This window comes from Carassius carassius, chromosome 35 (genome assembly GCF_963082965.1).
Source record: "Carassius carassius chromosome 35, fCarCar2.1, whole genome shotgun sequence".
Taxonomy (NCBI): Eukaryota; Metazoa; Chordata; class Actinopteri; order Cypriniformes; family Cyprinidae; genus Carassius; species Carassius carassius.
In genome coordinates, this window is record NC_081789.1 from 16,981,676 (window position 1) to 17,007,069 (window position 25,394).

The window sequence follows — 25,394 nt, forward strand, 5'->3', positions numbered from 1 at the left end:
CCTTTTAAGGTTATAGCAAGTCTTTCCTTTTTATATTTCTTTTTTGTTTAACTATGCATTTGAACATATTTGGCCATTTTTGTGGCTGGTTGACTTCACTGGAACAAAGACAATGACAGAAATGTTTCATGACATTCCCATCATTCGTCCAAGGACTGTTATTAAAAAAATTATTACCATTTCTTATGCAATGAAATGCAGTGTAGTCAGTTCAGACATATGAGAAAAGTTTGGCATTATACTATCCATTAATTAAAACAGGCAACTGTAAATAGAACAGAACAGTGATATAACAGAATGTTATAAAAGTTCAAAAATGTTGCATGTTCACACTAAACTATAGGCAAAATACATTTAATTTGACATCACTCATCACCAATCAATCACTTTTTTATCTCTCGATGCAGACCTGGAGAGTTATTCAAATACAATTTCACTCGAGACAGAAATCAGCATATAAATGAAAGACCAAAACGTCTGCGAGATCAGAAGGTTGAACATCAACAACATGCATGCGTCAAAACTTCCATGAAATAGGCACCTGATCCTGTCATGTGTTCCCTTTTGGAGTTTGGAAGCCTAAAAATATTTTCTAGATTCTCATATTTGACCCAACTCAACCTTGAGTTTTGATGCTGCTAGAAAATTTACATGAAATCTGACTCATACTAATATCTTTAGCCAGGAGAAGCTTTTAAAGAGATTAGATGTTTTTAGAGGAGAGTGAATTCCATCAAGCTGTCAGGAGTTTCTCCCGTTGTATTAAACCCTTTTATTAGGTCAAACAGACTCTGGATTTATTGATACAATGTGGCACAATATGCTCACGACGATCCAAATTAGCTCTGTGATATTTTCCAGGACACCTTAATCTTACTCTCAGGAAAAAATAAAACAGTACTGAAGTGTCCTTGTATCTGTCTTTGCTCAGTATTAACAGAGATTGTGCCAAGCTCTTAGAGTGCCAACATGAAAGAGAAACTTAGCCACTACATACTTTCGCTGTTTGACCCTACAGGGACCCCACAAGAGTCAATTATAGTATAGCCTCCGAAGTTTAGTAATCACTTAGTATTTTTTCAAAGCCCGTAAAGGATGACTCATACCAGAGTCAGTCATTGGTTGCACTAAAAGCACACTTCCTATAACTCCAAGTACTAAAAAAGCCATCAATAAAAGTCTAGCGTGGTCAAAAATAAACACTGGACCCCAGAGATTTTTATTGTATGGACAGATATCAAAATTTCTTCTTTTGAGTTCTAAAGAAGAACAGGTTTAGAATGTAAATGCATGAGTAAATCACAGTAAAATTGGCTGAACTACCCTTTTAAGCATGGTGGACTGTCTCAGAATCAGCTGCCACTGAGGTAGACCTGGTTTATATTTACAAATGGATTAATCTACAGGAAATGACATCATCGGTATGCTCGACATTGTGCAAGTACATTTTCCAGCAATTCTACAACTGTTCATCAGATGATTAAAGGCAGTATATCTTAGGTTATTGCAGGGACAGTGCAGCCCAATAAACAGAGATGGTCTTTATGTCCTCTCCTGAAGCTGTCTAACATTACCTACAGGCTGTGATTTTTTTTACTGAATCACGAGAATGTACGCACGTTAATCATCTGTTTGAAGGTCACATGTGTCCAGCACTTGTGTTTATTAAATAGCACCTTGGCCTTCATATGATTCATGTGGTCTTTGGCAGAGAGTCTTGAATGTCTCTTGTGCTCTTCCACCATCAGCATGTGTCTAAGCACTGATCAGTCTTTTAGGGCAGCACTTGATAAATTAATTCAACCATTACTGTAAAACCACAAAATAAAGGACAAAACAAATAAATGGACAACTTACATCACTCTATTCATTGCCAAATTCAGCATAGGAAAATTAAGGGACAAACCATCCTTCTTTATTCCATTTGAGATTCAAGAAAAAGCATTGATGCCAGCGTATAATTTACTACACAGTAAGCATGCAGCTATGCATGTCTAATAACTGCTAAATGCATTTGAGATTCACTTGCTGTATACTTCATTCCTGTTGTAAATATTTTTTTCTGGAAGAATGACACACTTTGAAATGCTTTATATTTTAGATATTTTAATTAATGTAGGAACAAAATCCGTTGAAAGATGTGCACCTAATGAGAAGCAAAATAATGTCTTTTTACTATTTTTTTTCCAAAAACACAACTAAAAGTGCAAAAAACATACTGTTACAGTTCATAGAATGGGAAGAAGTAGGCAGGAACCAGCGAACATTGAAACCATTTACTAATAAAATACAAATAAACACTCTCGTCTTCCACTGTCGTATCATAGCTTCATAACATTATGGTTCAATCACTGGTGTCACATGGGCTATTTTAACAATGAACAAATGATTTACAGATTTGGAACTACATTAGGGTTAGTATTTCGGGTGAACTATCCCTTTAATACAGAATGCAACTCTGTTTTATTAAATAGATTCTGTATTATACAAAATGGTTCATAATTCAAATTCTTTTAAAAGTCAGGAAAAAAGACATAGCTGAAGAGAAATATAACTGCAGAACATATTATAATGGTGTGTTGTACAAATATCCCAGAAGAATCCTCTAGTATTGCATAATTGTGATCTTTGAGATACTGATGCACTTTCTAAAACATGGAGTTATAAGACATTTCTGTAGGCTTGCTGTTGCACACATTGCCTATAGACAAAACTGTCTGAGATAATAGGAGGCGGTTCTTAGGCCAAACAGCTATGGCTGGAGTAAAAATAGGTCTTACATGTTTCAAAGAGACAAGTCCCTGGGCCAAACCGCAGGTCAGAGCAATCACTCAAGATAGCTGTCAGAGCGATTAAAAGATGAAGATAGATATGAACCTCTGTCTGCTGTCCAGGCTGACTGCACCTGATAAGAGATCAGAGCATGTGACATATGAAGTAATATAAAGCCAAACTGATCAAAAATGATAGCATGTTCATATTGAATGGTAGGGTTTTTATATATTTTTCAGCTACAGTTAAAAGAATGCATCACCCAAAAATGAAATTTCTGCCAATATTTACTCGTGTCATGTTACGGGAATAATTAAAAAGGATAATTCATCCAAAAAAAAAAATGTTGTTGTTACAATTCCATAGGAATTGTCTTTCTTCTGTGGAACACAAAAGACTATGATACGCAGGATGTTAATACTTTTCCTTGTAATAAAAGTGAATGTGACCAGCGGCTTAAGCTCCAGAAAACCGTATAAAAGCATTATGTTTGATATGTATATCAATATATGTCAGGTTTGAGGTAAAAAAAAATGCCAAATGTTATTGATTTTCATGTTTTGTAACTAAATTAAATGAACTAAACTATGAACAAATGCATGTATAAAATGCATTGTGGAAGAGGATTTTCAGTTAATAATGAATTCAAATGGCTTAAAATACTAAGAAAATAACATTCCAGTCTGTAATGGCACTGTTTGGATCTTAACAGCCCCCGGTCATAGGTAACTTTCACTGTGTGAAAAGAGCATAAAGATGTTCTGTCTAGCATCTGCTTTTATGTTTGACAGAATAAAGTCAGTCATACAACATGAGGATTAATACCCTTTTTGGGAGAAAGTCTGTATTCCTTTAATGAACATTCTGAATAACACCTGTGTAAACCATTGCTTGAATGAACACATTCTGCCCTTATTATAGAAATAAAACATGATAACAGCATCACAAGCAAACAGCTGAGAAACAGCCACAGCAAATAAAAATTATAAATCATGTTTTTTTTTTCACTTGTTCATCCAAATGTTTTGTTATTCTGAGAGAGCGATCTGTTCCCAATCAATAAAAGCTCATACAGAGTAAACTGTTGGCAGGATTGAAGTGAAATATAAGAAAATATATATATTAGGAAAAACATTCATTCATTTCCATACAGCGTGTCTGCTAGTTTTGCTTATCTCTCAGTCCTCCGCTCATCACAGATGGCATCAGAGACATGTCTTGATATCATAAACCCACATGCCAAGCAAGCGCCTTTTTGAAAGGGGAACGTGTTGATATCACTGACTATTTAATAGATAACATCTGCAGCAACTAAAATGACTCTAACCATCAAATGGTTTCTCTGTTGTACAACCTGCATGCGCTGTTAGCAGTGGGGCTCATGAGCATGTGTAATTCATATTAATGCATCTCCGGTGCATTATGAACTACCTGCGTTATGTGTGCCATATTGGGATAACATTTATCTTTTTGGCTTTATTAAGCCAAAACAGAGCCTGAATTTATTTGGTACCACCTGCATAATGCTGAATTTTTTTTACTTAATTATTACTGTAAGTTTAGTCATGACCTTATACAGTAAAGAAACCAAAATATATTTATACAAAATTGCCAACAGGTCAGTAATTTAAATAAAATATATTTACTTGTCATTTCATAAGAAATACTGTTCATTACATATGCACATACACACAACACCTCAGGCCACACAAAAGATCAGCAGTGCAGGCACCTGAGGCCTGACAGCCTTAATACGTAATAGACAGTTACTTTTATCACTTTCAGAGAACATTCTAGTTTAAAGCCCCACGGCTCTTGTTCGACACTAAAACTGTTGCTGTGCCACACACTGGTTGAAAATGTCGCTGTCTTATTGATGATATCCCAGAAGCTTTTACATTAATTGGCTAGTTTATGACCGCAGTGAGTGTGGGACGATGGACATTGTGTCCCGAATCTGGAAAGCACCCAGATCGAACATTGAATTAAAGCAGGGCACTCAGCCAAGAAGCCCAGTTAAGAAGCTCTGAAAGAAATTCAGCGTCTTTGCACTAAAAGTAGTTCAACAAAACACTTTAGAAATGACAAATGAACTAAATGTACCTACAAATAACCTTAAATGACTTCATTTAAAAAACAAAAGTTCGATCTTAAACGCTTATGCTAATGAACACCTCACAGTTGCCAGATTGCATGAGTTTCCATTTATCTTCATTCCCAGAAGAGTACAAAGTTCCTCACTAGTACTCTTAAATCATATTTTAGGAGACAGTCTATGTAGTCTACTGAAGGTGTCAATATTGTTGAAAACCACATTCATGCATCGAACTGTAAATGAAATGTCAAGCACACTGCATTGTGAAAAACACTTATCTATGTAGTGTTCTGAGTGCATATACAGCATATTTGAGCAAATGTGATATACAGTGCTGGGTAGTAACGGATTACATGCAATCTGGATTATGTAATCGATATCCAAAAATGTAGGTACTCGTAATTAGATTATATTGCATTTTAAAATGCTCACAATCAGATAACATTTACTTATTCACACAATGACAGCAAATTCTACATAATTTATAGATTTTTCCTCTTTTTTTCTGTTTTAAAAGTTCCTTTCTAAAAATGTCACACCATTTAGCTATGAAGGCTTTATGTGTTTTATTTAGTTTTATTTTTAAATAATTTAATTTCACTTGACCTCTTTTAATGATTTATTTATATTATTAGCTTTTTATCACCTAAGTTAAACCCACTGTAGTAATGTAGGTAATATTTAATACCTTTTATGATGATATTGAAAGATATCAAATATTAAAGAGTGAAATACATTTTTAATAAACTTTTTATATCAATGTGATACATTCAATGGTAAATTTATAACAATTAATGAAAAAAGTAATCTGAAAGTCATAATACATTACCAAAATGATTAACCTAGATTATAGTTATGGGGCAGTTGTGGCTTAGTGGTTAGAGAGTTTGACTCCAGACCCTAGGGTTGTGAGTTTGAGTCTCGTGCCGGCAATACCACGACTGAGGTCCCCTTGAGCAAGGCACCGAACCCCCAACTGCTCCCTGGGCGCCACAGTATAAATGGCTGCCCACTGCTCCGGGTGTGTGTTCACAGTGTGTGTGTGTTCACTGCTGTGTGTGTGTGCACTTTGGATGGGTTAAATGCAGCGCACAAATTCTGAGTATGGGTCACCATACTTGGCTGTATGACACATCACTTTTCACTTTTTTATGTGGAATAAATTACAGTTACAATTACACAGGAATAAATTACAGTTATTTGAAATTTTAAGAATATTTCACAATATTACAGCCCTTATGATGATACACTGCAGAATACATTCTGTACTGTTGCTTATTTTAAATGTTTATGCCGGGCTGTGATTGCATTACTGTCCTTGTGTTTCCATACAACTGAGGGACAAGTCAGTAATTTACAAATACTGAAAATTAAATATTACTTTGTTAAAAAAAAAAAAAAAAAATGAAAAAAAATGTTTAAATGAAGGCCAGTAACACCTAAACTGTATTTAAAGTCTGACTGTGTGGTTTAAATGTCATAGATCTAGTGCTTGTGTTCTGTCAGTCTATGATTTTCTTTCAGGCGATGTTCATTATAATATTCTTGGCTGAACTTTTCAGAGGCTTTGGGCAACTTGCTAATTAAATTTAGGGCTGCAATAACACAAAAGAGAGAGGCTCATGTCACCATTCCAAGTCATTCATTTAAAGAACCTATACATGGTGAATTGTTTTTTACAAATGTTTTTTCGTAAATGAGGCGCTACTGTGCACATGAATATGCGGGAACAGGAAACATCTCAGCACACAGAGCAGTTTGCGTTCGGATGAATCATGTCTCTAGTGCTCTCTGTAATAACTGACTCCCCTGTAGCAATATCACACACAAGGGAAATGAAAGTCATTTCACTGATTCTGGGATGTTCAATATTAATAATGCAATAATCCTCGGTTAATTAATGCTTCAGACTGTCGACTTGCAAAGTCAAGCCAAAAGTAGACATCCTCAGATGACTGAGAACTTTCTAGGCATGAAGAACCTTCTTGCATCTGGAAATATGCTGCTTGCGTTTTCATAACTGTAATAGTGATAAACAGGTTGCTGTGGAATTTTTTTTAAAAGCATTTCTGAAAATGCTTAATAGCTGAAGTAAATTCTTGTACAATTTTACCTAATTTTTATCAATTTATATATAAATTTATATACACAACCGTTCAAAGGTTATTGTTTTTTAAAGAAATTAATACTTTTACTCAGAAAGGATGCATTAAATTGATCAAAAGTGACAGTAAATGTTACAAAACGGTCATATTTCAAATAAATGCTGCTCTTTTGAATGATTCATTCATCAAAAAATCCTAAAAAAATAAAAAATAAAAAAACAGCATGTCAGAATGATTTCTGAAAGATAATAGGAAACTACAGGCTACTTTGCCATTACAGGAATAAAGTACATTTTAAAATATATTACAATCAATACGTTTTTATTGTATTTTTAATCAAATAAATGCAGCCTTGGTGAGTTTAATAGTCCTCTTTTAAAAACATAAAAATGTTATGTATACGTGTGTGTGTGTGTGTGTGTGTGTGTGTGATATCTTAAAATGTAGTATATACAATGTGTGTGTATATATATAAATATAAATATATATATATATATATATATATATACAGTACAGACCAAAAGTTTGGAAACATTACTATTTTTAATGTTTTTGAAAGAAGTTTCTTCTGCTCATCAAGCCTGCATTTATTTGATCAAAAATACAGAAAAAACTGTAATATTGTGAAATATTATTACAACTTAAAATAATAGTTTTCTATTTGAATATACTTTAAAAAAAATAATTTATTCCTGTGATGCAAAGCTGAATTTTCAGCATCATTACTCCAGCCTTCAGTGTCACATGTAACATCCAGTCTATCACATGATCATTTAGAAATCATTCTAATATTCTGATTTATTATGAGGGTTGGAAACAGTTCTGCTGTCTAATATATTTGATGAATAAAAGGTTAAAAAGAACTGCATTTATTCAAAATAAAAAAAATGTCTAATAATATATATTCTAATAATATATTTTCTTTACTATCACTTTTTATCAATTTAACACATCCTTGCTGAATAAAAGTATTGATTTTAGTTAAAAAGAAAGAAAAAAAATTACTGACCCCAAATTACTGACCAGTAGTGTATATTATTATTACAAAATATTTATATTTTTAAAAACATAGCTTCTTTTTTTTTTCTTTTTTTTACTTTTTATTCATCAAAGTATCCTAAAAAAGTATCACATGTTCTGAAAAAATATTAAGCAGCAGAACTGTTTCCAACTTTGATAATGAATCATCATATTAGAATGATTTCTAAAGGATCGCGTGATAATGATCCTAAAAATTCAGCTTTGCATCACAGAAATAAATGATAATTTAAAGTATAATAAATTTAAAAACAATTTTTTTCTGTATTTTTGATCTATATATATTTATATACACACACACACACACCATGACATTACTGATTTAAAATAAAATATGTAATTGATTTGATTTTATTAGTTTATAATTTTTTATTTCAATATATACAAGATTGCAAGACACTAAATAACAGATTTATTGTACCTACTTGGCATATTGTATTATTTAATGAGATGACTCAAAGATTATTTCAAATTATTTCGAAAGCACAGCCCCAGTATGATAATTTAATAAAATGGCAATGTAGTAAACCCCAGGCTTTCTGTCTTTCTGCAAAAAAAAAAGAGTTCAGACAGAAAAGTTCAGATTTTGCTGAAGCTCAGAGAAAGACGTGTCTCTACCTTCCTGCCACCTCCCGCTTCATTCCCATGCTGCCACGCAGATGGGGATTAGCTATACCTGCTGACTTAGATTAAATATGTGAGAACAATTCATACCAAACACAGACAAAAAACAGTTTTCTATATTAGTCACCATACTTATCAAAAATAAATCTAAGAAGCACATGACCACAAAGATAGGTGTAGTTCCGTCTGTGGTGCAGGATCACACCTGTTGTCATTCAGCCTGCAGGCGGTTGTACATCAGTGCAGATCCCGTGCATGACAGAGCCATTGAAGCAGGAAAGTGACTGTTTAGTCTGTCATCGGTTCTCTCTGCATCTCAGCCTGGGGATTCAAAAACAAAGTATGAGCGAACATATTCCACCCCTCAGTTGGGACCAAAGAGATTGCACATATAAGAATTTCAATCCACTGTCAGTCACAGAAGCTGTAAGCGTGATTATGCAGTGACACGTGTATATCCGGAGGAGAAAATAATGCTAGTGAAGAAAGGATATTAGGAACAAGGCTTGTGTAACAAGGTGAGGACTAATACAGTCAACTGAAGAAATGCAGGCAAGGCTGAGTTACAGCTGAGGTCAATTACACAACCATTTCAAAGTTTGGAGTAAGATTCTTTTTTTTATAGTTTTTTTTAATGAAGCCAGACATCACCAAGACAGCATTTATTTGATAAAAAAATACAATAAAAACAGCAATATTATAAAATATTATTACAGTTTAAAAGAACTTGTTTTCTATTTTAATACATTTCAAAATTGTATTTATTCCTGTGAGGACAAAGCTGAATTTTCTGCAGCCATTATTCCAGTCTTCAGTGTCGTATGATCCATCAGAAATCATTCTGATACAATTTGCTGCTCAAGATTTATTTATTGTGATGCATTTATTTTAGGATTGTCTGATGCAAAGAAATGTATCTTAAAATTATTTATTTGAAACAGATTTTTTTTTCTTTTTTAAATGTCTTTACTGTGACTTTTAATGCATCCTTGTGTAGAATACTTTTTTCATGCAAAAAAGTTTTTAATGTTGTTTTGGACTGACAAAGAGACTAGCAAAACAGTTCTTCAAAATATGTTATTTTATGAGACCAGTTAGATCTGTAACATGCATGAAGTAAATAAATAGGCTCAATTTTCATGAATGGTTTCATGCTGACATCGATAAAGTAATTTAGGAATAGACACTAGCAGGTGTTTTTGTTGTTGTTGTTATTATTATTATTACTATTTTTTTTTAAAGCAAGGTTTGGGTACAGCCCAGGCAGTTTAGATAACCACCTCTGTTTCTTGAAGACAAGAGCATTACTGGAGCTTCTGTGATGTCTGTATTATTGACTGTGAACACGTGTGATAATCTCTCAATCACTGGGTGTGTGAGGGATTGAATGTTGCCATGCTCTGTGATGATATGCAGTGAATTACATGTGTGAATGTAGCTCAGTAATTGACTCCTGTTTCCGATAAGGCGGGTAGGCTGTATCTTGTCAGCTGGCCCAGACAAGTTATAAAATGAATTGAAATATTTTTGTCTTGTCTACAAAATAAAAAAATACAACCTTGGAGTCCCCTTCAGCTCTGGGCTGACACTGAGGGGTGGTGTAGTTCGTGCACCACCACAGGGTGCAACAATCGACAAGGAAAAGGCTCATGTCTACTTTGGTCCAATTTCAACTAACAGCTATAGGAAATCGATTGTCACTCTACAGTACAAAGCATTTACCAATGCCTAAAGGTTGAAAACTCAAGTGGCCCTCGGATATAAGATAAACCAGAAACAATATGCATAATGGAAGTTTGTTTTTAAACATATGAGCCATTATTTCAGTGCCTTATCTGACAAAAACAAAAAAAAAATATATATATATATATCAAGCTGTTTTCTCAATGACGAGGCATTGAACTGGAAATGTTTACCACAACTCACATAGTGTATTGTTAACAATGCAAAACGAGTCTCTTGGCATTAATGAGAATAAATGAGAAGCAGGCAGTTTCATTATGTCTGTAAAGCAGCAAGACTCACACTGAAGGCCTGAATTGCCACTGATTCTGAGATTAAGATATATTGAAGTCAATATTGAACATATTGAAGTCTGTCATAAATGTGAAGGGACTAATGGCAGATTATAAAGATGGGACAGAGAAAAGATAGAACAGAAATCATTTTCTCTATAATATTCCATAAACAAAAATTGCACATTTATGTGTGTTGTCATGTGATGTAGTGGGTTTCAGGTGGTTGCTGATACATCGCTAGGGGATTTTTACGGTGTTCTGGTGGTTACTTTGCCTGATTAGTTCTATAATAGTTAATCATTTTATCATACTCCAAAATAAAATCATTATGGCTCCATCAAAGTTTAGAAAAAAATTAATATTTCTAGAGAAGAAATTACAATAAAATGCAACCCTGCCCATTTAAGTCTTACTTGCCTGTCATTTCCCAATATGACACATTTTTTGTCAGTTGCGAGCCTTTGTTTGATTATTTGTATATATATATAAAAAAAAGAATGTCATAAGTAGTTTGAAATGCCATTTTTTGCAAAGGTGAAACTACATGTGTGTTGACCGTGTTCAAAAATGAACTTTGTTTTGTCACACAGGAAGCATCTCAGTCTAGTTTAGTCAGACCAAAATGTCTCACTGGTTTTCTTCGGCCTAAGGCTTCCTGGAACGGAGACCTACTTGACATTGCCCTATAGTACACAAACACATGAGTACAAACTGTCTAACATCACACTTCCTCTTGAACATCATATTCACAGATTTTGACGCTTTGATCTACCAGTTAGAAAAAACCATTACAATACACACATTTATAAAAAAAAAAAAATTCAAATCAGCAAAATTACATTTTTACTACAAATTTAGCTTTTTCTCTGTAAACAAAAAACAGCTGCAGCACTAAGAGCAGAGAGGATATTAGGGATCAGCGTTTATCAGTGTAACAGATTAGTCTTGTTAAGTGTGACATTGGAAATTTCCTTGATTTGTTTGATGCTGCCAAGTCTGCCATCGAGTTGTAAGCGACCACTTTAGTAAAAGAGATGCATTGTTTAGCTGACTTGGTTTTAATGGGCTTAGCTGAAACTAACAGATGTGTGCAGCACCAAGCGAATGGCTTTAGAGAAAAGTTTCAACAATGGAAGGAAGTTACACTATACTCTGGAAATCCTTTGATAATGTTTGCTGCCAGAATACTGCTGTTCCTAAAACCTACACTGCGATTAGCGCTTTCATAGAATCAGTTCTTATAGAAATAGTACTCACACCGACGGTACAGAAAAGGTTTTTAACCAGATATATTTAAGATTGTAAAATGTTAAAAGTTGAATACTAGTGAGCATAGCAAAGCGTACACAACATGGCTTTGGAAAACTCTCACTTAATAATCCCTTTCTATACATGCCTATTTGTCAGGATTTTATTCTGTCAAAGCTCTACTCTTTTGGAAATGTTGTTTGGGGAGCAGTGATTTGTCTTTCTTAACATTTATAATTCACCCCCAGAGTTTCCCATTTTGGTTGCCCTGTGTCTGGTACCCTTTTAGAGTTTCTCTCAACCCTGAACCATGTCCTTCATCCATCTGCACTCAGATTCACTTAGCACCACAAATGTGAGAGCACAGTAATCAACGTTATCAAGCAAGGAAAAGGGTTGTAGTGTTTTAATGCATTAAGCTCAGAGTGCCTCTCCAAGCTTATGAAGCTACCGAAAACTCACCAGTTTTGAGTTATTTTCCCCTTTTAGCCCACTGCTAGTTGTTTTTGTGGAGAAAAGACCAACCCAAGAGACTCATCAGGAAAACCCTCAGTCCAGAATATATTTTAAATCATTATTCTGGGACAGAACGGCACCTGGCTTTTTTACTACATCATTCAGCTACACTTGTGGGTCTCTATACTTAACCTTTACAACGATGTCTGGGTGTATACCTCAACACCAAGATAAAATAAATCCATGATATATGTTGGCATTTTCCACAACATTCAATAGGAAATGTGGAAAGTCATTCCATTAAACACTGCTAATCGCTTGTTTTGACATTTTTTTGGTCTCTAGTTGACATCAGTAAGCTCTCTGATTGGTTTTTCCAGGGATCTGCTCATTTGTCTTAACTAGTTGTCCTCTAAAAGTGGAATGACTGGATCCACAGGTGGGTTTGTATGATAAAGAGTGAATTATTGATGCCCGTAGCTACTGCTATTTCAGCACAATAACAAGTGAGAGATGGCAAATTGTCGACTTTTTCACAGTTCTGCTGATGGGGGAATTTACTGTGATTAAAGTGACCCTCTTTTCCAACATTTCCAACCTTTGCTAGTTTAAATGGACAAAGTAATCCCAAATTTACTAGAATTGGTGGTAATCAAACCATATCTCTTTTCAGGGACACAATGAAAGAGACTTTTGTGTGGATTGGTTTGAAAACATCAGGAGGATTGGGGTATCTTAACAAGAAGCATATGCTGGTTAATGCAATTTATTATCTTTATAAACAAAAAGTATGTGTTATCACTATCACACTTGTTTGAAATATTCCTAGCAATGCCTCATAGCCAAAGGATAAACTTGTCGGTTGTAAACTGTTATGATTTGCTATGAAAAGCAATTTTAAGGTATTTCGTGTCATATTTTTCACGTTGCGTTTCCACTGCATGTCTGAGGTTAAAAGCATGCTGCATAATTAAACGACAGAGCGTCCCCAGGTCTTCACAAAAAGGATTTGTAAGTGACAAGGGGAAAAAATAGTGTGCGAAAGTGAATGTCACACTTATTTTTAAATGTTAAAGAGATAATAATGGATTGAAGTCTTAAGCATCTATTTATACACTTTACAAAAATGGAAATGTCTGAAGTGTATATCTATTTTTCTTCTGTCACAAATACAATTTAACTTTATAAAAAAAAGCAAATGAACAGTGGCTTCTGTACCTCTTTGCTTTTTGAGAAATGATGGAGTGTAAAACACAAAATTCTAACAAAATGTTTTTTACAAATCCACACATAAATACATTTCCAAACAGGACAGTAGAAGCCGAATCAATATTCCAAAAACAAATGCTGTGAAATGACTTACACGACAATACACTGATCAACTGTTAATGAAGTAGTTACTAAAAAAATGAAGATGAAAGTCTTTTTTAGATGTAGCTCAAATAAACAGCACTACTTCTGAGCATAAAAAGAGACAAAGTTGGACATGCGCATCAAGTGTAATATAGCAGAGGATCTGCTGACCCCTGCTGACAACCCAACAAAATTGTTCTGAATACCTAGACAGTTGCATTCTGAGGGAAAACTAAAGACAACAATGTACATGTATATTTATAAGACCACGGTTTTGAAAAGCTTTTCATAGAGCATCATAAAATCAAGTTTTAAGGTTAACATTTTCTTGAAGCTATTTACACAAAACAACTAGCATTTATGAGCTTTGCTAGACAACTATACTACTATGGCATTTTGAAACAATCATCTACAATTTTATCTTTAAAAAAAAATATATACAGCTGAATATTTGAAAGAAGTTGATGGAAGCCACAACGTCACTCAGCTCTGTGAGTCACTTGACTGTGTCCTGTGGTAAATCAGCACTGCAGGCTCCTGACAGAGGTTTTGAATGCTGTACACTTGTCCTGTAACAATAAAATGTGGTAAATCACGAACACAATTTTTTATTTAGTGATAAGTAAAACCAAATTTAATTCAGTCTGATTGAAGTTTTCACTTACCAGAGGGGATCATAAACACTTGTCCAGAATTGTAAACGGACTTTTCACCATCAATATCAACACGCACACAACTTGTGATAATGCTGAATACCTAAATAAAATGAAACCGTTAAGTTAAAGTGCTGTTGATATACAATCTAAACAGAGTGTAGAGTGTACTCCAGTTTGGAATGATGGGTCATATAGGCAAAAAGGGACAATAAAACAAATGTAACCTTCCATTTAACTTGTTTTTACAATTATATCTCAAAACGGCTACTGGTCACTATTGTGGTTATGCAAATAGCAGATATATAAAGAAACTTTCTACTCACAGAAACCGTATCAAGGTCCACCTGTGAGGGTTTCTTCATGAATGACCCCAGAAGTATCTTTCCATGTGAGAAGGAGTGGCTCTGGAGGTCCACCACGTGGCCCATTGCTCTGCCTCCGTGAGAGTGCCAGTGGAAGTCATCAGGACTAATAACTCGTCCATCTAGAATGGAGAACAAAAACACTGCACATTAATCAGATATATGAAGCATGTCACAAGAGCACTGAAAATAAACCAAATTTTAGGCTGCCGAAGCACATATAATTATATTTGATACTAAATAACTAACTTCCCCCAATATGATTGTGTCTTCATCTCACGTTCTAGGCTTTTATGTGAGGTTCACAACTGAACCTCACAGCGAAGACCAATTATCTGTGTGGTGCACTGTGTGACGCATTTGAATTTTCTACTTTAAAGCGCTGTGGATGTCAAATGTTTCAAACTGCTAGACTGCCACAGCATTACAAACAGCAACAAGGAAAACAGAAAGGGAAAAAGTCATGCATCACTATACACATCTATACATCACCCATATGAGAATTTTTAATGGTTTTACTATGATAACACCAACAGTAATAACTTATTTTGACATAAATGTTGTAGATTCATGTTAAATAATCTGCTGAGGGAATTAAGCACTTCATTTGCATTACAACAGTAGCGTTACTTCTAAATGTGTTTCATAAATACTACAGTTTAATAGACTGACCTATCCTATGTAGTAACCCGCTATCCAGTCTTACCTGTGGTTATGGTTTTGCCATTTCAAATACCACAATATGAAAAAGCACTGTATATATCCATTAGGGCAAGTACACAGTAATCAAAGTGTGCTGAAGGAATGACATTTTTGGGATGATTTTTTTATTGTTTTTTGGTTAAATTGGTGAAATAAGGTCTGTGGTTAACACTATCATTAGTTAACTAATAACCATGGTAGGTTATTTGTGTTTGTTAGATTGGTCAATGTGTGTGATGGTGTTTTGGCTGTTTGCTTTTATGTAAAGTACTATGGGTAACCCTTGGGGTTCTTTTAGTAGTGCCATATAAATAAACCAAACCAAACCAAATCAAACCCAAACAAACTTCCACATCCTTGTGTTTATAACTGTGCTCCAGAGTTTAACACTTTAAAGTAAAAATCTGTACTGAATTCAAAAGGCTTTAATGTTTTTGTAATCAAAAATAACTTATGTTATGGAAATATAAAAAGCAATTATTGATTGTAATTTGGTAATTAGACAACTTGTACATGCAAATTAATGTGTATGTGAGAAACCACTCAGGTAAAACTGCTAACTACAAAACAACACCACTAATACAAAGGTTAAGGCCATGACAAGCCAAACCTCGATCGGTGAACATTAGGCCACCGTTGAAGAGGACTTACAAAGAAGGTTCATCTAATTTTAAATTGTCATAACAACATAGCCACCTGGAATGAAGTTATCCACATGATTCATATTCAAAATGGAAATCACAGCTTTGTTTATGGTTTATATATCTGCAGTCCTATTTTTTTTTCTCTTTTTGAATGGCGAATGTAGACTACTGCCTCATGCTGATATAGACAGTTATTTATGCATGTGTTTGTTGGTTGCTGGTTTTAGTTTTAAAGGGTCATATGATGATTTTTTTAAAAGATCATTATTTTGTGTATTTGGTGTAACAGAATATGTTGACATACTTTCATGTTGCAAATACACATTATTTTTCAAATACTGTACATTATTGTAGGTGCTCTATGCCCCGCCTTTCTCAAATTCCTTGTTTTCAACAAAGTCCCTCCTTCTGACAAGCACAGTCTGCTCTGATTGGCCAACGGACCCAGTGCATTGTGATTGGCCGAACACCATAAGCACTTGTTGGATATGTAACACCCCTTTCCATAATCGTGAGCTTCATCTTTCAAAATAAATGTAAAGACAGTTAATAATGTCTTTAGTTTCACCATCAGTTCAAGCCGAAAGGGGAACAGAGTGGCGTGACAGACACAGTAATGAAGCTCGTATGTATTTGCAGTACACAAGCCACGGATGATTAAGACAACTGACTCCACTGTGTGACTGTCACTCTGTTCTGCTGTCAGTAATCTTAAAGATTACTAAATGCATCTACTTTCGGAAAGCCAAATAAAGTGCTCTTGTTTTCTCCTAGACACTAGGGCTGTCACTTTTAGTTCGAAAATCGTTTGCACAATTGATCGGACCATCCAAAAAGTTTTGAAAATGAAAATAGGGAATCGATTTTAACCAAATATGTACACTATTAATTTTAAAAGAATTAAACAATTAAAAAATATAGATGTAACAAAACTCACAAACAAGCAGAAAAAAAAAATAAAGAATTCCGAAAGTGCAGTATGCGTTGCGAAAGCTAGACAGAAAATACCAGCAATTTTACGCACCTATAAGACCCAGTGACTGGCTTTTGTGGTGGAAAATTGGCAGTAATACCCCCACCTTGCGCAGCTGTACCTGAGTGTCCCTGGGACATCAATGCGGTCAGAGAACGTCTTCTCAACAGCTGGACATATAGTGAATAAAAAACGCTCTGCTCTGGACCCCGAAAATGTTGATCGACTTGTTTTCCCGCCCTATAAATTTGTAATGGCCCTAGCCTTTTTGCACATTTCATTATGCCTGCCTAGTGCCGCCTAGCCTAAGTGTCGGTTACGTTCAATAAAAAAACACACATGGCCTGTTCTCAAGTCCATTTAAAGTTTAATTATTTGAACAGTTGTTTGAAATGGACTGAATCATTATTTAAAATAATCTTAGAGATTTTTGAATTGCCTAAATCATAAATGCAGCCGGGTTGAAGCCTGCAGTGATGTTTTTCTTTTCTTATGGCAGCCGTCCCCTCTGCATTTATATTTTTTTCGAAAATGTTGCACTCCTGTTGCTGTTTGTTATTCTGCATGAAACTTCATGCCAATAAATAAGAAATATTGCTGACTTGTGCGTTTCCAGCGCTCTCTTTACGTTCGTCCGTTATCTGACGTTGAAAAAGGAAACGTCTTTTTTTTAGACATGGAAAATCGATTTTACAATCGATTCAATGAACACTTGTGTCTTAAAAATCGAAAATGTTTTTTTCACAAAAGTGACAGCCCTACTAGATACACACAGCATCTCACCGACATGGCTGCTTCAACACTGTGATTACTGAAACCACGCCTTCTTTCTTTGCGTGAACATTTGGGTGGCATTACGCAAATATTTTCACATAGTGACAGTGACATAGACATGTGGGGGCGTGTTTGAATGAGCCATTTTAGGGGGGCGTGGCTGAGTCAGTTTGGTGTGTGATGACCTTTAGAGGTTCAGGCCAAAGTAGGGGGAACACCTTTCCTGTCATTATTGTACCTTTGAATATGTCACTCAACAAAAGGCTGCTTGGGCAGAGTGTCCCCGTAACCTGGCTACTACACCTGATATGTAAAATAGACTCGTGTTTATTTAATGCATTTGTAATGCATGTAATGTCATTACCTTTAGAGGCTGGGGGCCACAGGTGAGAGAACCACTCACGCAGGTTGTTCCAGTCCTCTTCCTCCAGGACAATAGGCTGCAGTGGAGGCCCACAGAGATCACACTGCACCAACACTCGTGGAGCCTGTTGCACATGCGGCATCACTCTCGATGACGGCATCACTCTAGACGATGGCAAGTCTGAAAATAAGAGTAGTAATAGTTACAAATATGCTGTTAAAACTGCCATTTCTAGATCGATTTTCTCGATAGACAAATGGTTCTGTGGTACATTCAAATCACTATGTTTGAGAGGCCTGACAGAGTAAAACAGGCCTAAGTGGAGTTTGATAAACTTATATTCACGATTTCACTTAATGGCACAGAAATTACAGACTGCAAGTTTACAATATTTTGCACATGAATACCAATATCATACCAATATCATCATCCTCTTCATGTCGCTGAAGCTCAAGCATTGATGACGGCCCACTTCTGAAAGCCACGTCACTACACAAGCAGAATTTTAAACAAAGTGATTGTTTGCACTGGCCACACAACAGTTATTTTTATCCTAATAGTCTGGTGCAGGGGTTAGACATAGGTAATAATATAATATATAACAAAACCATCTTTTATTTTTATATATTTTAAGTTTATTCTTATCATGGCAAAGCTGAACTTTCAGAAGCCATAACTCAAGTCTTCAATGTCACATGATCCTTCAGAAATCATTCTTATATGCTGGTTTGATGCTCATTATGCATTTCTTTTTATTATTACAGTTAATGTTGTTGTGGAAATTGTGATATATTTTTCAGGGTTCTTTGACTGACAAAGTTCAAAAGAACAAACAGCATTTATTTAAAATATAGATATCATTTTTAACGTCATAATTGCAACTACTGTCACTTTTGATTGGGTCCTTGACAAATTCATATAATGATATTATTATTATATTATAATTAATATTACTAAATTTACTATATTGTCCTTGTATAAAATCTATATAAAATTAATATATAGTATGCATTACAAGATAAACTGCAGATGTATTTGCAGTATTTAGACTCATTTGTTTAGGCCAGGTATCTGCCTTTAATATCTCAACTTACACATCAGATAACATGTTGGGTCCACTGGATACTCGGACACTTGTTTTGTTTCTGGTCCCCGACGGCTCCTCTGTAACACCACTGGTTAAGCCAAAAGAGGTACGGCCGTTTCCCTGCAGCTGGGCCACATTCTCACTTGAGTGATCTGACTCGTCCTCAAGAGAGTGAAGGAGGTTTCTGCGTCCCTGTTTTCTGCATCTTAGTCCACTTTTTACAATGTTTTCAGGGTTTTCAGAAGCAAAAATGGCATTCATTGAGGCTAAAGATCGTTTGATTGATTTTGGCGTGTTGATAATGTTTCTTTTTAGGTTCCTGGTGTGATTCTTAGTTTTTTGTGATTTCATTGAATTTCCATCCTTATTAATCACACCATGCAGAGGAGTATTTGTTAGTTTGGACTTTTGTGGAGGCGGACTGCGAGGTGTGGGAAGCCCATCGGCTGGTTCCTGAGACTGTGGCGCCTCCCACCAATTGGAAGGAGCTTTTCTTTGTCTTTTCTGTGGAACTTTGTCTGACACAGCACTGTCTGGTTTTCTAAGAGAAGATGAAGTCTGTTTCTGTGCAGATCCAGATTCACATGAGTAGACCCAGTCAAACACTCTCTTCTCACCTGTTTTATTTATAGGAAGAAACAGTAAGTACAAAAACTTAAATAAACAGAAGTAAAAGTGTGGGAAAGAGTTTACCTCTAAGAAGGTTGTGCTGTCTGTTAGGACTACACAATTCTGGACTAATCTCTGCATCATTCTCATTTGGATAAGCTCCCACTTCCTCTCCTGGTAATGCCACTTGAGGTTGACTGGGTGTTGATTTTGGTTTCCTTCGACCACCTGTTTTCTTAGCAGTCTTCTGCTCAGCTCCAACTTTTTTTCCATTGTCACCTGCTATTATCTTTTTAGCCCTGTCCAACACATTAGGAGTCTTCTGCTTTTTCTGATTCCCCTGGGCAGGCCTGATAGACTGTGTTTCCTCAGAATCAACAGCAGCTGCTTGCTTAGTTGATGCTTTAGTACTGGCTTTCGGTCTTTGTGCTGTATCCAACGCTTGCTTTGGCTGAGGCTCTGTGTTACTCTCATTCGGGCTACTGAGCCACCACTCTCTTGGAGGTCTCCTTGTCCTCTTGCAACACAAAGGACTGTCTGAAGAAATGTCGGATTCTATTGTTGGTGGTTCCTGTGATTTTGGTTCTACCCATTTTGTCTCTTTTCTCTTTTGTTTTTTGCCTGGATCCAAAGCATCTTCCTTCTGTGAAGATCGTTTATTCACAGCTACAGTGCAAAAAAAAGAAAAGATTGTAAGTTTTCATGCACTCTGCACTGATGGTTATTAAGGATGCCTAATCACAGAGTTGGGAGTGTTAAGTCTTTCTAACCAAAATAATAAAAATATGTTTGGTGTAATTACCAGTGCACTGTATAATTAAGCAAATGTTGGAGGAACTAACCTGTCATTTGTTCCTCCTTTCGCTCATTGAGGGCAGGTGAAGGTTCATGCACTTGGTCCTCACAGGAAGGATCTATCTGTTCCAACTTTTTTTGTTGTTTAGAAGTTTGTTTCTTTGTCTTAGAGGCAGTTTCCTCCTTTTTGTTATTCTTTCTTTTTTTGTTGGATTTTGTGGAGTGATGATCTGCTGCAGCAGTGTCTTTATTGGATTCCTTCTTAGCTTTTGGCATGGGTCTCTGCTGTTTAGATGATTTTGAGGATTTCTTTGTGGCTCTAGACTCAGGATCTAGGATTTCTTGGCTGCCACCTGTATTTGTTTCATCTTTGTCAGAAAGATCAGCAGGCTCAGGTGCCTTGCTGTTTGCATGTTTCTTTCCTGTAACCATCACAAAGAAATATTTCAAATATAATAACATGTAACCTTTAAATGTTCCATAATTTTTCATTTATGAATATATTATAAAAGTAACAAATACATTTATTGAAAAGGTATATGCACTAATACAGTGCCTTTAAAAAGTAAAAGGTATGAATGTTTAAATGTGTCTAAGGACTGACTTTGAGTTTATACATTCAATAAAAAATATTTTGGGATTAATTGATTAAAAATATTGGTATATAATGATTATTAAACATGATTCAGAAAAGGTAATAATACTGTTGAAAAGGTTTGGGGTCACAGTCAGACCATGTTTTATTAATTGTTTCAGCAAGGACACATTAAATTAAAAATAAAATGCTGTTCTTTATCAAAGAGTACTGGGAAAAAAATCAATCATGGTTTTACAAAAATATTGTCAATAATATGGAATGTTTCCAGAGTATGATTTCTGAAAGACCATGTGACACTTTTTACTGGAGTAAAATAATAATAATAACAATAATCTTTATACACCATAAATCTAAGATTTAGTAAAAGTGTGATTTACCTGATGACACAGTTTTGCATCCCTGTACAGTTTGAGAAGAAGTCTGATCAGAAATTCTGTCCTCCAGCATTTCAGTTACAAGGTCTGCTTCATCCTCAACACTATCATGAGCCACAGAGCCTTTGCCACTCTTTTTCGAGGCTTTTCCATGCTTTTCTTTCCGTTTCTGTTTACCAGACTCCATTTGCACTTTGTTTCTTTTGGCATCCTTCCCATGCTGATTAGTCATATCTGTTTCACTCTGTGAGAGCTGATCTGTACAGTGTGCCTCTGTAAGAACATTCTCATTTGCAGTGTCTGCTGGGAATGGTCTTTTGTTCCTGCTAACCTCTGCCTTGCGAGGGATGACAAAAAGAACAGGAGCCTCGTCATCTAGGATCATGAAATCCTCCTCTAAATCCACAGGTGGAGGAGCTGGAACTGCTGCTGGTTTCCTGGAACTCACAAATGGAGCCATGTTACAAAAGTAACAACAACACGTGGTTTAAGATCAGAATGTAACATTTAAACTCACCGTGGGGATTTAAGCATCAAGGCCTTTTTAAGCTTGTGCTGGAAAGACAATCCTTTGCCTTGATCATCCACCACCTGATCCTTGCATTGCTCAACCTCTTGAAGTTTTGGTTCACTTTTCTGAACCAATACAGGAGAAAGTTGACTCAGATTTTTCTCCCTTAATAATAAAAAAATGAAGAGATTTAATAAGAAAACTGCAGCTCTAAATAGAAAGAACAATTCAGTTATAATATTAGAAATTATAGTTTCCTTACAATGTTTCTGAAGGGGACTGTGTGGCTTGCTCTGACATTTTATTGGATTCTGCAGGCTTCATACTGAAGAATAAACATTTTAAGTTTAATTTGTTTTTATTGTAATACAAGAAATTATATTATATATTAAATCCTATTAATATTATTTATAAGAAAGTTGAATTAAATGTTGATGAACAATACTGTTGTTACACATTAATATCCGACCTTGATAAAGAACAAGCAGTCGCTTTAGTAGTTTTTCTAAACTCAAGCCTTTCTGGTGGTGAAGCCAGAGACCCGCTATCCCTTCAGAGCAGAGATAATAAGTGAACAGTTAGACAATGAAACAAAACCAGTAACATTTATCAGACTCTTTTTATTCTTACCCATTAACAGATTCCTTGACCGGTTCTGACTGCTGAGTGCAGGATGCCTTGCTTAAGTCTCCACCAATGGGTTCCTCGTCCTCAACAAAGAGAAGAGGATCAGCCACAGGTCTGACTCCATCCACCGTTTCATCCCTCTCTGTTGCCAAAGCAATAGGGCTGGACGTCTTTATGGGAGCAAGTTCTTTAAATGGACTCTCTTTGTTAGGATTGAAAGAAATATGACAATTATTACAGATGCTAAGCAGATATGAGATATGCTAAATAACTCATTTTTTCTGCTTTCATTGTCAGACAAGTAGTTCAGATTTCTACTTGCATTGCCATTACAAATTATAAAATAACTTAATTGCATAATTTTACATTTGCATTTAGAATTTTAAATTACAAATAAATGTGTGCATTTATTAATATGATCAAAAATATAGTTTATAATTTAAATGTTTTGCTAGTTTAATCAAATTACTTTAAAACAAAATTTCCAATAATAGCTAGTAATTGTACACAGTACAACTGATATAAAAACTGTGTCCAATACAATCAAGTAGAAGTAGGTTTACCTTTATAAAGCATTTCATCTTCTTGAATGCCATTTTCTTGGATTAAAGCATCCTTGGGCACCTGACAATCAGAGGCATCTGATTAACCATGAACATCACATTGTGGCACTAAGAACAGTCTGACTTCTTATGATTCACTTCATGTGTACCTGTTGAGATGATGCCCTCATCTTTTCTGGATCAGAAGAACTTTCACTTTTCTTCTGACTATTCATACCAGTGCTTTTGGGCAAAGGAGAAAGCAGAGGCAAACCCAGCTCAGAGTCAGCATCTACCAATAACAACAACATGAGATATGGTTTCGCACAATTAATAGCATGAAAAGGCGATGATGAAATTAATGATTTAAGCAACGAGATGAATGAAAGAATATAATTACCAATTTCGTCGAAGAGTTTGTCAATGTCACGCAGGGTCAAAACCTTATCGATCTTGAAGTCAGAACTGACTCTGAAAACCAGCAGCAACATCAATTAAATTACTCTTACTTGAGATTGTTAAGATATTAACCAATACAATAGGTTGTTATGAAAGTGTAACATTACTTACATTTCATGTCCTTGATAATAATGCAGTTTCTTTTTGGCTTTGATCTGAAATCAATGATTCAAACATCACAAGTTTATTTCAAGAATAAAATACATAAAACGAACTCATGGTAACTAAACTATTTTCATATGATTCATACAAACAGACACACAACCATATCTATATATCTAATTATCTATTAGTTACAGTTCAAAAGTTAAGTTTGTTTTTTACATTTCTTCTGTTCACTCTGCATTTGTTTGAACAAAAATGCAGTAAAACTTTAATAATGTAATATTAGTATTACAATTAAAACTGTTTTCTATTTTAATATATTGTAAAATGTAATTTATTCCTGTGATGATTTATTCCTGAATCTTCAGCAAAATTACGCCAGTCTTCATTGTCACATAACCCTTCAGAAATCATTCTAATAATCTGATTTGATGCTCAAGATACATTTCATATTATCAATGTTAAAATAGTTGTGCTGCTTAATATTTTTTTCCGTGACATTTTTTTAAGATTCCTTGATGAATAGAAAGTTCATTAACAGCACATATGTAAAATAGAAACCACTGAAATAATGTTTACAGTAATGTAATAAACAATGTGATGCTGTGCATTGCTACATGACTGAACTCTCACTTTACTTCTGTTTCTTTTCAGAAACACTGGCTTTCCCAAAACACAGCTAGCTGACTCCTCTGAGAGTTTTCAGCGTCTATGATGCCCAAAAATACTGTGTAACGTTAGGTAGAATGAGTCACTAGGTTTTGAGCGCAGACACTTAACGCACTCTGCGCCACTAACGGTGGCTTTGTTCTTTCCGTAACGATACACCCTTAACTACTAACCTGGGACATGGTGTTCACCCCGGTTAAAGAAAATGTGTGTCCACCAGTGAAGCTCTTAAATGCGCAGATAGTCCGGTTCTCCGTTTCAACTCCAACATGCCCGTTACTGCTAGGTTAGCTGACCGCCATTCGCGCTTACATTCCACTCTCCTTTGTTTAGGCAGTTTGGCAAGTCTTGAAGCTAATTTTGCATTCGCAATAGATTAACTTTCAAAAGAATAGTGAAAAAAAGCATTAAAATATTAATATCGAAAAGAAAACATTAATATCTTTCAAAGAATCCGTCACTTTATTTGGCCCACAATAACAACACAAATTCTCCCGCTCATTTTTGTTCCTGTGCGGGAATACGACTCACAATGAAATGCTGCCACCTAGTGCTGCGGAGTGTTTCACAGCCACACTACGATCGAACCAATCAGAGTAGGCACACGTGTAGCCCCGCCCCGATCTGCGGTTCATGGAGAAGCAGTTTTTACAAAGCCATCATTGTAATGCATAGAAGTAAAAACGGAAATGTAACCATAGACAGTAAAAGAAAGCATGTAACGCACCATGTCTATATATCATATTTCTCAGACTACATTTTAAATAAATATAAACATTTCTTACAATTATTACAACTAATAGTTTTCCTTTTGTATCAAATGCAATATCATTT

At 35.2% G+C, this 25,394-nt stretch overlaps 2 protein-coding genes across 2 annotated transcripts in view; both read right to left on the bottom strand.

Annotated features, from left to right (window-relative positions):
• The window catches only part of nktr (natural killer cell triggering receptor), a 150,688-nt gene that overhangs the window by 106,822 nt on the left and 18,472 nt on the right, over positions 1–25,394 (bottom strand). The gene's annotated exons all lie outside the window — the stretch shown is intronic.
• Positions 12,947–25,085, bottom strand: si:ch211-161h7.4 (uncharacterized). The gene is made up of 18 exons (XM_059524647.1): positions 24,734–25,085; positions 23,898–23,941; positions 23,728–23,798; positions 23,498–23,619; positions 23,349–23,409; positions 22,789–22,987; positions 22,628–22,708; positions 22,421–22,483; positions 22,165–22,323; positions 21,651–22,084; positions 20,723–21,097; positions 19,965–20,546; positions 19,279–19,888; positions 18,603–18,673; positions 18,185–18,364; positions 14,689–14,849; positions 14,375–14,465; positions 12,947–14,278 (listed from the first exon to the last, which is right to left on the bottom strand). The coding sequence occupies exons 1-18, from the start codon at positions 24,740–24,742 to the stop codon at positions 14,193–14,195; spliced, it is 3,399 nt and encodes a 1,132-aa protein (XP_059380630.1). The 5' UTR covers positions 24,743–25,085; the 3' UTR covers positions 12,947–14,192.

Excerpts from the sequence above, each read along its gene's own strand:
- si:ch211-161h7.4 (XM_059524647.1), bottom strand. Across the intron at positions 22,709-22,788 it reads GTCAAGGAATCTGTTAATGG|GGATAGCGGGTCTCTGGCTT; the intron begins GTAAGAATAAAA and ends TCTGCTCTGAAG. Across the intron at positions 19,889-19,964 it reads ACAGCACAACCTTCTTAGAG|GTGAGAAGAGAGTGTTTGAC; the intron begins GTAAACTCTTTC and ends TAAATAAAACAG.